Source organism: Carassius carassius, chromosome 19 (genome assembly GCF_963082965.1).
Source record: "Carassius carassius chromosome 19, fCarCar2.1, whole genome shotgun sequence".
NCBI lineage: Eukaryota > Metazoa > Chordata > Actinopteri > Cypriniformes > Cyprinidae > Carassius > Carassius carassius.
In genome coordinates this window covers 15560644-15573411 of record NC_081773.1, presented here as the reverse complement: position 1 = coordinate 15573411, position 12768 = coordinate 15560644, and the positions used below count along the sequence as shown (strand labels likewise).

Below are 12768 nucleotides of genomic sequence, written 5' to 3'. Positions count from 1 at the left end.
TTAATAAAGTAACATTTTAGATAATGTGGATACATTTTAGACACAAAGGTAATATCCTACATATAAAAACTGCATATATATGCACCTAGCATGCCTCTGTTTCTTCAGTTAAGTATGTGATTAGTCACAATACAATTAATCAAACAGTTTGTGTCATGAGATAAGGACTACAACAGAGTAACAAGTTGTTCTTTATTTAGACATACTTAGGCCTAAACTCCAACTCACACAAAGACACCACACTTTCAGTGTTCTGGATGCTTGGGTTCTTCTTCATTTTCTTTCTTCCAAACAGAACTTGTGCAAAACTTTCTCATAGCTATACTATTCCTGGTCACCCAATCAAAGAGGGATAAACAACCTTAAAACATAAAAGACAAGAAGTACAGAAACCCTCTAGAGGACGCGGAGAAAGAGAGAGTGAGATAAATGAAATAAACTACTGACAAGCATGAAATATTTGAAATGAAGGCATATGCATGATGGGGGGAAAGAGGGAAAAGAGACACAGTTTCATTAACCCCTCGCCGCGGCTGAGTGCCATCAATCAGAGTCAACATTACAGTGCTCTGGCATCAGACCCCTGCTGCTCTTTCATCAGTACATGATGAGCATCTCTCCAGAGGAAACCCATCTCTCTGAGGCCATCACGCACTGCATGAGGCTGTTTATGAGTGCCTTTGAGTTTAACAGGTACTTAACAGATACTTTGTGGTTTTTTATGGCTGATACACAATATAAAAAGGCTGTGCTGTTTATCTTAGCTGGTGCTTCTGGAATTGCCCCCAAAATCCTGCTTGACACCATGCTTGTGATGAAAAATCGTCCTGCCTTAGAAATGGAATAAATGTACGACTGGTCAGTACAAAAGGAAAAAAAAACGCTAATATAAAATAAATAAAAAAACGGTGGTCATTGTTTCATTTAAGTTCCTAAAGGGAACAACCTGCTCCAGTCCTGCAACCACCAGAGGGAGCGTTTACACAACTGAAACACTTTTTTTTTTTGAGGGACTGAAACATTTTATATTTACATTTTCTTTTACTATTGTCTGCATAATTTAACTAGCTAAACTTTACAAAATGATGTTATATATTATGAACGAGAGTTACTCTTGATGTTTTATGCTGTGCATATTTATAAACAACATCATAAACAACGAATCTCTAATGAATGTGTATGTATGTATGTGTGTGTGTGTGTGTGTGTGTGTGTGTATATATATATATATATATATATATATATATAAAGTCATTGTAAAAACATTTCTGTTCTAAACAATAAAAAAAAAAGAAAAACAAGTCTGAATGATTCCGAATTCTGATCAGTGCATCAGCACATAAACGCTTTCTTACGCCCTTATCTTCACCCAGAAACTGTTTTACTATTCTGTATTCTGTTTATAATGGTTTTTATTGTCTCTGTGTTGTAAGCGCTGTTTGAAGGTGCTGTAAGTTTTGCTCTCATGCTCTGCTATACCAAAGACTAGGGACTTTGGCTATCGATAGCCTAATGCTAACGTGAGCGCTCGAGTATTACGTACGTCTGTTTCTGGGTTAGGTTAAGTATTCACTTCGTTTCTTAACATCTAAAACATTTGAAATAACCGTCGTAAAAGAAAGTTCACTAATAAATGGACAGAAAGGCATCAGTGCGCTGGATGACGTGTGTCAGGATGGCCGAGCGGTCTAAGGCGCCAGACTCAAGGTTCATACCTTCCTGTGAAGCGGGCTTTCTGGTCTCCGAATGGAGGCGTGGGTTCGAATCCCACTTCTGACAAGATGTTTTTTTTTGTCGATTCATGAATCCTTTAAATAACAGGACTATACTTTCATTTTGAGCGTTTCTATGATCCTGAGGTTGTTTTTCAACAAATTTAAATAGGACACTTTTCTATATAATTGCCTGTAGATTTATTTATTTTTTACCCTTGACTCAGTTCTTAAATCTTAAACATATATTAGTCTTATATTCTAAAATGATTAAATAATAATAAATGAAATATTTCATGAAAATAATCATTTTTAATATTAAATAATATAAAATGTAAATTCGACTATACAGAATTTGTTCCATAATTTGAGATGTGGTGGAAAAGATCCAGTGGTGAGAATAGAGGGGGGAGAAACATTTTGTATAGTCAGGGAATAAGAATAAATGTGTACAGATGAATTTTAATGTTCAAATTTCAGCTGTGTGTTTTATAAATCTGAGTGAACAAATTCTCTGGCTCTCAAATGAATCCTGATTCTCTGTAACCACTCAAAATATGACCATAATAGATGTTGGCACGTCTCTGTGTTCACACACTGCAATGTTTGTTGTTACATAATGGAAATGCAATGTACAACATCAAACAATATGAAAAATATATTAATCTATGCTTTATAAAATTACAGCATATAATGCATGTCAGTAGCTGACCAGTCCAAGAACTCTAAAAGCTTTAAAATGCATGTAAAATAATTCATAAATTGATGTCTTCCTGAAGTGTCTTTCGTTTTTGCAGTCTGGCACATTTGGGACATGATTCATCACGGAAACATGAGATGTGGAAACAGGCTCTGCAGTCTGAATAAAGAAAAAATCCAAGGTACAAGCAAATGTCATTTAATGAAATACAGGAATGGCCTTATATCAGTTTAGTTCTCATCTTCCACTGACTACTAAATGATTAAGCACTATAACCCAAGGTGGACAAAAAATTGCTTCCAAAAGTCTCAAGACTTTGAAAGTAATTATTAACAGAGTCTGTTGAAAATAGTTGTAGTATGTTAATGTTTGACCTTGGCAGCGAGTGCAGGTGTCTCTCTGAAAAGGGAAAAGCACGTCCTCCCCGTGACAGAACTCACAGATAAAACCTTTGGCCTGACACAGCTGAAGAACACAATAGAGACAAGGACTGTTAAATACTCTCAATCACTATATATGTATACATTTATTATTTTAGTTGTGGGCATCATATACACACACGCACACACACACACACACACACACACACACACACACACACACACACACACACACACACACACACACACACACATACACATACATACATACAGTACATCCATATATATATATATATTGTTCCACCTCTAGTATATATATATATATATATATATATATATATGTGTGTGTGTGTGTGACCCTGGACCACAAAACCAAAAAAACAAGATTTTCTTTTTGTACTAAAAATCATTAAGATATTAAGTAAAGATCATGTTCCATGAAGATAATTTGTAGATTTCCTACTGTAAAGTAAATATATCAAAACTTAAACTTTGATTAGTAATATGCATTGTTAATAATTCATTTGGACAACTTCAAGGGCGATTTAGATTTGTTTTGCACCCTCAGATTTCCAAATATTGTCCTATCCTAACAAACCATACATCAATGGAAAGCTTATTTATTTAGAAAAATTGACACTTAAAACTGGTTTTGTGGTGCAGGGTCACACACACACACACACACACACACACATATATATATATATATGTGATATGTGTGTGTGTGTGTGTGTGTGACCCTGCACCACAAAACCAGTTTTAAGTGTCAATTTTTCTAAATACACACATACACATACATTTTTCTAAATACACACACACACATATCACACACACACACACATATATATATATATATATATGTGTGTGTGTGTGTGTGTGTGTGTGTGTGTGTGCATGCAAATAAAAGCTGGACAAACCTCACAGATGTCTATGTGAGTGACAGCAGACTGTATCAATGCTTTCACTAGGGTACAGAGCTGACCCTTTTTTACCCCGATGAGGTCATGCATTGAGAAGAGATGTAGTTCCTGTATCAGATGAGCAGGAAGTTGTTCAAACTCGTCAAGTACTCTGGTTAGAGAAACAAGTGTCAAAAAATGTGTCAAAACCTACCCACACCCAACTCTATTAAAGAAATATCATATTCTGTTGTTTTAAGGCTACATTTATCTGCCAAGAATGTTCATTATGAATTCTCTGTATTTAAACATGTCAGAAACAAGAGGGCTAGTAAATCACCCAGCTGATAGTCTGCATGCGCTCAGAAGTTTTTTAATGGATACAAGTTGCTCCTGTTGTTCCTAAAATAAATGATAACACACAATTAATATGATGCTGCCTGATTGGCCTGAAATCGTTAAAAGAGATACAGACGCTTTACAAAAAGCTACACAATGCAAACACTCTACAAAAAGAAGATTGGAGTAATGGCTGTTGAAAATTCTGCTTTGCCATCACCATAAATTAAAATAAAGTCAACTAGTTAACTGAGGTTCGGGAGCGAGGTCACACTTCCACCAATCACCTCACTTCCTGAATCCTCCATATATCAGGACATGGCATAAGGAGCTGTTTGTCTCTTTTTCTCGAACCCCCCCTCCCCCCCCCCTTTAATCAAATCAGCTATCGTTATTCTTTTCAGGTTGCATCGGAGGGTCCTAATCGTCTGGCCTAAATATACAAATGTGATGATACCGCCATCCTGAGTCTCTCCGGGCCATCAATTCCAGACGCCCAGATCAACCTGACCATCATCCTAGATCCCTTTTACGTTTTCATCCTCTTCCAACTTATCTCTAACATTCTGAACACAAAAAAAAAACCCGATTCATTTACATATTTGATTGTGGCGTGGTCCTTGCTCGTGAAATAAATTAGTTCAAATAGAAAAATGTTAAAATATTTTCACAATATTTCTGTTTTAACTGCATTTTTGATTTACAAAATAAAAATAAAATAAAAGTAGTCTGGCGAAGCATTAAAAGCAAAGATTCTTTCAAAAACATAGATTCTTTCTTACTGACCCCAAACCTATGAAAGAAGTGTAATTAAAAACAAAAAATTTCAATTCAAAAACTTCTAGCTAACAGCCAACTTGAGGCATCTGATCAGAATTTATAGTTATACTTTTAACAAAAGTACTTTAATGATTATTCTGTGATTAACATTACTTCTATCGCACCAGGGCAGAATGAAGCACTCACTCTGAAACGCTGCAGCTCTTTGGCCTGACTGTACAGGTTCTTGGCCACACTTGTAAGTTTGAAGAGCGGTTGTTGCCATATAGAGTCCAGTAACTGTTTGGAGAAATGGCAAACTGGATATCGTGCAAAATCCCAGTTATTCAGAACCCGACCTGGAATAACTGATTCCAAACCTCCGTGGCAGCCATCACAAAAGTATCTACCCAGGTAGTCACAATACCGCAACTTCTTCATATACCCTTGGGAGAGAGTGAAGGCCTAATGTCAGAGGACTCAAAGCTTTGGATCACATGGCTCATATACTGTAGGAGCAGCTTTATTACTCACTGGGCTCGATTTTAGTACCACAGCCTGCACACAGGAAGTTCTGGGTAGCAATAACATCACTGCGCCTGATAAACAGATAAACAAATATTTACCTTTTGTGAAAAAGAAATATGCCTGTATCAATGTGCATTTTTAAAAACTGTACTTGCAGAGAATGAAAAGTTCATCAAATAAAATACCACTTAAATGCATTTTAAAAGAGTACACTTTTGTGACCGTTTCTTAAAATATAATTTTAAAAAGTGTGCATTGAAATAAAGTCAAATTAAAAGTTTGATTTAAAATTTGTTTAAACCATTTAATTAATTTAATCTTTTCTTTAATTAAAAAATGTACATTGTTTATTGTGCTGACAAACAAACTAAAGCATGTAAAAAAAAAAAAGAAAAAAAAAAATATATATATATACATGATTTTATTTTTAACTATGGATTGTTATTGAATATTCAATTTAGAGTAAATAAATCTCATGCAGCTTTGCCATTGCAAATGACCAATTACGAATATATTAAAATACATGAAAAGTTTCAAGTTTCAGTAGAAACAAGATTATATTTTAAATTCCTTACAGTACTTTAACATAAATCAGAATTTGGCAGCTACATATGAAGTCCCAATTAATTATGTCAAAAAGCATTTGAAGCACCTGTTACATATAATTTTAATATAAATACGTTTAGAAAAATAAATTTAAATTAGAAATGATTGCAGTTAAATGTACATTCAGTTTGAACTTAAGTATATTCTTTATATTAAGTAAATGCTAAAGTAGATGCTAAAGTTCTTCATAAGTGTAAAACTGACCAAGAGAGTCAAGCTTTCGTGAATGTTAATGTGGATATGATGGTCTTACTGACCTGTGTGTTGGTTGGACAAAGAAGATGATCTGAAATCTGGGTGGAGCCCAGGTCAATGTTCCTCTCATTCTGGTCTTCTGCACAATCTCTTCAGTCAGACGGATCCTGTCATCCGCCATAAAAGGGACAGAGACCTGTGGAAAAGGCCAAAGTGTGTGTGGACGTGTTTTTATTTATTATTAGTACTAATTAAAATATAGTGAAAATGAATGTCCTGTGTCCTTAAAAATGTTTCATGTGTGTACAGAATGTGGCAGATGAAGGGAGATGTGTGTCTGTTTCTGTGGCTGCACCTGTGTGTGCTCGTTGCATGATTGTGTGTTTATGCATAACCATTCTCACTTCCTGCAGAGCAGAGTCGAGGTTGTCAGGGTTTTGCAGTAGCTCGGAGGGGAACCACTGCTTCCTGAACTCTGACACCAAATGGTGGGCTAAATCTTCTGCAGAACACTGCATTTCGGAGCTCTGTAGACAACTGCAAATAAAACAATGCTTGAATTTATGCATAAAAAAAACAAACACAGTGACCTGACTTTTTAAGTGCAGAATTCACTGCATACCTCTGAAAAGAAGCCAGGGAGTATCTGTTTGAAGATAGTTTGGGGGCACTGTCGTCTGGCAGAGAAAAGAAATAAAAAAAAGAACTAAATGCACTTCCTATACGACCAGCATGATTTCCTTTACATTTGCATCAGAATATGAAGAGATGAGCATTATGACTATAGGCTATCTACAAATGCATTTACTTTATAGTTATGTAATTTAGGTAGCAGCTTAAAAAAAGTGTTTTATACTTTGGCATGTAATAAATGTAATACAACATTCATCTTGATCCACTACATAACTGAGACATAAGATGGCACCAGTTGTGTTTAAATGGATGATACTTGGAATTAGAGCATATCTACTAAATGATCAAATATTCATCAACTAAAAACAACAGTTAATTAAATGCATTACCTAATGTTAACATTTGAACATTATTGTAAAAGGTTACATGTAAAGGGGATTTCAGACAAACACTTGTCCAAAACAAAACACATTTGAAAAGTAAAATACTGCAGAAGTAAATGCTAATTAATGATGAGCTGTTTGTTTTACAGAGAGCAGGTCAGCATTATCTGATCTTTGTCTGAACCACATCACATGTGGATGACACAAGGCTTTGCTGCAATCTTACCCTCAAACCCGCTGTCAAAGGAATAGATTGAGTCAGTTTTTGAGGTATATGGTTTTTCACATCTGTCTTGATGAGGATGAGTGTTTTTTAACTGCTGCAAACAGACGACCCATTTCACGGCCTCCAACATTTCCAGCACCATATCCACAACCACAAAATGAGCATTTTCCTGCACATAAACAATGGTAATAAATAATACACACTTTACATTGCAAAAATTATAATACAAGACATCTAAAACAGAAGCGGGATTTACCAAAATCCTCTAGGGTGTAATTGTAATTATCTAGTTGTCATTTTAGCATTTTTTTTTTTTGTGGCAACTTTTAGAAACTTTTGATAAGTGACTCAAATGATAAAAAGGCACACATTTTCCATCTAAACTACACAAAATGAGGAAACCAAAGATCCCTAGCAGTACACACATTACAAGAATTAAGTTAGGTGGTATTTGCAATTTTTTTATTTAATAATAATAATTGAATTTTTGAATAATTGTTCATTTATGATACACTTTGTTAGTAGCATGTACTAGTTTTTTTCCAGGACATTATCCGTTATCAATTATTCATTATCCATTGTAACCCTGTAATCTGAAAACACAAAATGCAGTGCGAATTTAAAATGCAGATTAAAAAATAAATATGGAAAATTCCTTCATATTAATATAATAGATTGTGGCCTATTTTTATACGAACTAACTGCTAATACTTAAACTATAATTGTTCAGAATGTGTAGTTTTATTAGTTTACTATCTAATAATAAAAATAAATAAATTGTAATTGTTCAATAATTCAATGTTGTATATAAAAATACAGTTATTATATTTTATTTTATTTATATATATATATATATATATATATATATATAATTTTATATAATTTCATGAACTAACCTAAATGAACACATAGAATATTTGTTTCCTGAGATTTGATGTAATTTTGCTTCATAATTACGTAATAATGTCATCATGCAATGACATCACAATGTCATTTAGCAACTTTTAGTAACAAATCGACCTTCCTTTAGCAACTTCCCCTGAAAATGAGTTGGCAACACTGTTTGAAAGTTGACATTTAAGCAAAATTTTGATAAGGATCCTCAAATATTTAGGTACTGCTGAAGTTTCTTAGTTAATGTTGTTAGAAATTCTATGTGAAAATGCTTAAAAAGTGCCTTGCAAAAATAATGCACTATATTTTTAAGTAAATTCAAGAAATCATTTTTTTTACAGTGTACCTGGTCCAGACTGTAGAAGTCTGCAGTGAAGTGATCTACACATGACCCATGTTTCTTAGCTCGGTCTGAGCTCCTCTGAACAGATGCTGGTGGGAGGTCAGAGCAGGCTCTTCTTTTAGTCTTTGACTGCAAACCCTCATGCAATCGCCCAGAAACAAAAGAGTGGCTGCGAATGTCCTTAGAGACAGGTGAAACTCCTGTCACTGTGCCATGGTTATCTGAGAGGAGCTGTGTGTGTCCTGAAGAGCCCTTGGGTGAAACACCGTGATCAAGGTTTCTCTCTTCCTCTGAGCGACTGGACTCTACCAGTCTATGCAGACTTGAACAGTTAGATTTCACAGTTGGGGAGATAGATAGTTCCCATATTGGAGGTGTCAAAGACAGACCAAACTGTTTTTCTGTCTCTGTGTTCTGTCTCTTGCGGGATATGACAGGGCTGCTCCGGGGTAGATGGTACTCTTCCTCAGGCTCAAACAGACCTGAATCCAGTTCAGCGACTGGAGTGTTACATTCACACATCTTCAGTCCATCTTCAGAAATACCATCATCATCATCATCATCATCATCATCAGTGCTGTCGGGGTGATTTAAATCAGAATTCACTAACCAGCTAACAAAGCGACAGCTTTTACCCACATTTGCCTGTAGGATGAGAGAGGAAAGAACAGTAAAACGCTCTGAGATAAAGGGAAACCGTTTTGGTTAAACAAATAGTATATTTTATACCATCAGCCTGTCTAAGTAGGCTACATATCACTGAGAGATACTACAAATCACTAAAAGAATGTTCCATGTCGTTCCAAACCTGCATAACCAGTTTACCCTTTCATCCAAAATAAGACTTTGGGCGATCTATGCTTTTAAGATTCACAACTGCAACGATGTGAAGGTTGTAAACTGTATCAGTGTTTCACAATGATCCTGACATACAGCTGAGAATAAAGACTTCGTGTTTGATTATGTGATAGTTGATCTAGCAGACAGATAAGAGCCAGTAAAACTCACCATATTTCGTTCGGGAAACAAGAAGAAAAGCTGCAGCTTTCGTTTATGATATGATCTGATAAGTCTCCAGCAGTTTCACTTCCTCAGTCTCTAAAAAATAGCCAATGTAGGCTTACGATGCCTTTAGAGAAGCAGAACAGTGTCTAACTTGCTTGATTAGATGACAAGTATAATGGGGGAAACATACCATATATAACTAAAGTAAGAGCAAACATAAAGTTTTAAAGTAAAAACATTAAAGTATTACAACCTAATTGTTTCAGTGGTTTAATATGTTTTATGTCCCATTAAAAATCCTCTAGGTGCACTTTCAGAACGTTCAGAATGGGACAAATACTTCCAGGATGGCGTTGTTCTTCTCAGTCCTCAGTCTGATCAATTCATAAAAATGTTAATTCATGTGTAACATTGACGACTCAAATTGACTTTAGTATAAGAATCTATCAAAAATAAATAAATAAAACAATAATATGCACAATTAACTTTAAAAAGTAACATATTATTTTATTGTAGCTCAGCACACATAGGGTTTTAAATTAAAACTAATTATTATGATTATCTTATTATTAAACTTGTGTGTGCTGTATAATAACATGATATTTTATTATATAAATCTTAATATTTTACTTTGATGTTACTATTTAGTCATATTATGAGTTATAATTATATATATATATATATATATATATATATATATATATATATATATATATATATATATATATATATATATAATATATATAAATATATAAATATATATATATATATATATATATTATGACAGTAAAAAGAGACCATGCATTTATTGTGTGTTTAATAACATTTGGTATAACAACGATGAATTCCCAAAAGGTGAAGCTTTAATATTTTATAATCCATTCAGTTAAGTTTTCTAAAAGCATTCTACTCATCGCCACCATTTGTTTGCAGCTGCTGTTCGCGTCCAGCAGATGGCGCTGTAGTAAAAGCAATCAAAGCCCGTTATTGGCACGCGCTCAGGTCCATAAACAAACTGCGCAGACGCGTTATGGACAGTCAGATAGCGCACTAGGAGGAAATTCACCCACCGCTTCTGAGACCAGCACATTTTCTTTGGGATATACCGATCGCAGAGCCTCTCGAAGAGCTTTTTTTTTTTTATTTTTCCCGACGGGGCGAACATGGCGACGCTGGGACCGGAGCCCCGTCCTCATTCCCAGCTGCCCTCTGCCGCAATACAGACGAACCTGAGCGGACTGGGCTCCAATACGAACCTGCCTTTCAACCGGGGTTTGGAGAGAGCTCTGGAGGATGCGGCGAACTCCGGATTTCTGAATCTCAGCACAAGAAAACTGAAAGAATTCCCCCGGACAGCAGCTAATTACGACCTAACGGATACGGTGGAAGCAGGTAACGTGATGAAGTGATGCTTTATTTGTGTTTAGCACACTGCGTCTGCTCGGTCAGATGAGCTTAGGATAGTTTCAAACGGGAATGTTTCCTAAAATATGTTTTGTCGTGTTGACCACTTAAAGATGTTTTGGCTTTTTTAAAACTTCCACTGTAGTCAACTCAACAGAAAGCGGATGAAATATTTGTGTCAGACTCAGTCTCTATATAAATGTTACAGAACATGTTGCAGACAGGATAAAAAAGTGGGCTTCTTCAGTTGTCTATTATATACACCCAGCTCGGAGATTTGAGGATGTGTGGTACTAAAGTAGTGGATATTATTACTGTCCATAATAAGACGTCATATGTGACCAGCTTGTCCACATCCTGAGTACTATGGAAATCCCCTGGCACTTTTGACAGGGGTTTTCATTTCCATCTTTGGAGTTCAGCAGAACAGACCAATACCTATGAAATGAAAATGAATGCATTTGTGGATTGTGTTTTGAAACCAGAACTCTGAAGGCTGATGATCATGGGATCTGCAGGGATTAGTTATCTTGTTTACTCTTTATTGCATGACGTGAATAATTAACCGACAACTTATTGACGTTGTCATTAAGGACACTCTCGTGAGGAGACTTACGCTTTCTATCAAAATGTCCCGAACGGAAAGAATGACCTTGTGAACTGCTTATTGTGGTAATAACAACATGAGACACGCATCTCGGCGAAGCATGTGACGTCAGTAGTGGTAGGGATCTGTGACGTCAGTAGTGGTAGGGATCTCAGTGAGTCGAATCGATTGAGTCGCTTAAGCAAAATGATTCATTCAGTAGATCTTTCTGAGACACCAGTGAGTGTTTCTATCAGTGTGTGGTGAATGAGTCACTGAATTATTCACTTTACCAAGTCGATCAAAGCACGAGTCCAAGCCAGGGTCTGGAGTCCTTGCTTTTAAAGGGTACATAACATACACAGTTTCACCTAATCTCATGTTAATCTTGAGTACCTATAGAGTAGTACTGCATCCTTCATTTATCCAAAAAGTCTTTAGTTTTATCATATTTATAAAAGAAAAATACAGCTTTCTGATTTTTTCCGGAAAAAGCCGAGCTCCTGGAGGCGTGGCGTGAGCAGAGCTATAATACTTAATATATTTAATATACAAATATAACATATTTTTCTGAAGTATATACATGCACGTGTGTGTGTATTTATATACTTATTAAATATATACAGTACACACACATATATTATGTAAACAAAAACTTTTATTTTGTTTAATCGTTTGACAGCACTGGAAAATGACAGACATTTCTCTGGTGATGTTATGCGGGACTTCTATAATTTACTCCACGTGTATCAAAATAAACCGTTAACGAGTCATTGCATGGTAATGATTCGTTCACTGAAAAGATTCAGTCCCCTGTAGTCGTCATAATGAACGGCTGCAGCGAAAGCCAAGATGACAGTTAGGAATGTTGAGAGAGCGGGAGATCTGCTTCCGTTCCCCGTGAATTCCTCCGCTCTCCCCTCTGCTCGGAGGCCGGAGAGCAGCTAAAATAGGAAACAGGAAAGGGCAGACTGTAGAAATTGCAAATTCCTAGCATTCTTAAATGGTCTTCTGGAGGACTTTAATGCAGAAAATTAAACACCCAGTCCATTATGATTTTTGGAATGTATTAAGGGTTATTATGTGACTAAACAGTCATCATTTTAGTTGCTCATGTTGTCACAGTTCACAGAGATGAAGTCATCCTTACCATGAATAAAGGAAAATTGACCAAGC

The 12768-nt window shown here is 35.6% G+C and overlaps 2 protein-coding genes and 1 non-coding gene across 10 annotated transcripts in view; 2 read left to right on the top strand and 1 right to left on the bottom strand.

The window, feature by feature from the left end:
- Window positions 1-1669: 1669 nt before the first annotated feature.
- trnal-caa (transfer RNA leucine (anticodon CAA)) lies at window positions 1670-1779 on the top strand. The gene is made up of 2 exons: window positions 1670-1707; window positions 1734-1779. It is a non-coding gene; the product is annotated as a tRNA-Leu (tRNA).
- A 155-nt stretch (window positions 1780-1934) lies between these two features.
- On the bottom strand, window positions 1935-9776 carry rubcnl (rubicon like autophagy enhancer). Of its 2 annotated transcripts, XM_059499965.1 has the most exons (13): window positions 9606-9776; window positions 9406-9532; window positions 8601-9242; window positions 7361-7529; window positions 6741-6795; window positions 6523-6655; window positions 6181-6314; window positions 5324-5388; window positions 4997-5235; window positions 4032-4093; window positions 3710-3863; window positions 2787-2877; window positions 1935-2571 (listed from the first exon to the last, which is right to left on the bottom strand). In XM_059499965.1, exons 2-13 carry the CDS (start codon window positions 9409-9411, stop codon window positions 2468-2470), a joined length of 1854 nt encoding a protein of 617 aa, XP_059355948.1. In that variant the 5' UTR covers window positions 9412-9532; window positions 9606-9776; the 3' UTR covers window positions 1935-2467. The 2 variants fall into 2 exon arrangements, with proteins under 2 accessions (XP_059355948.1, XP_059355949.1); XM_059499966.1 differs by lacking the exon at window positions 9406-9532 and having other exon boundaries at window positions 1936-2571.
- An 814-nt stretch (window positions 9777-10590) lies between these two features.
- LOC132095163 (leucine-rich repeat and calponin homology domain-containing protein 1-like) overlaps window positions 10591-12768 on the top strand; it is a 56879-nt gene continuing 54701 nt past the window's right edge. Inside the window, exon 1 of one of the 7 annotated variants that reach the window (XM_059499963.1) lies at window positions 10591-10994. In XM_059499963.1, the coding sequence (XP_059355946.1) occupies window positions 10766-10994 (229 nt within the window). In that variant the 5' untranslated portion in view covers window positions 10591-10765. The remainder of the gene's footprint in view (window positions 10995-12768) is intronic. The other 6 variants (XM_059499957.1, XM_059499958.1, XM_059499959.1 and 3 more) reach the window with 6 other exon arrangements.

Excerpts from the sequence above, each read along its gene's own strand:
- rubcnl (XM_059499965.1), bottom strand. Across the intron at positions 6,656-6,740 it reads TCCCTGGCTTCTTTTCAGAG|TTGTCTACAGAGCTCCGAAA; the intron begins GTATGCAGTGAA and ends TTTTATTTGCAG. Across the intron at positions 6,315-6,522 it reads TCGACTCTGCTCTGCAGGAA|GTCTCTGTCCCTTTTATGGC; the intron begins GTGAGAATGGTT and ends CCTTTTCCACAG.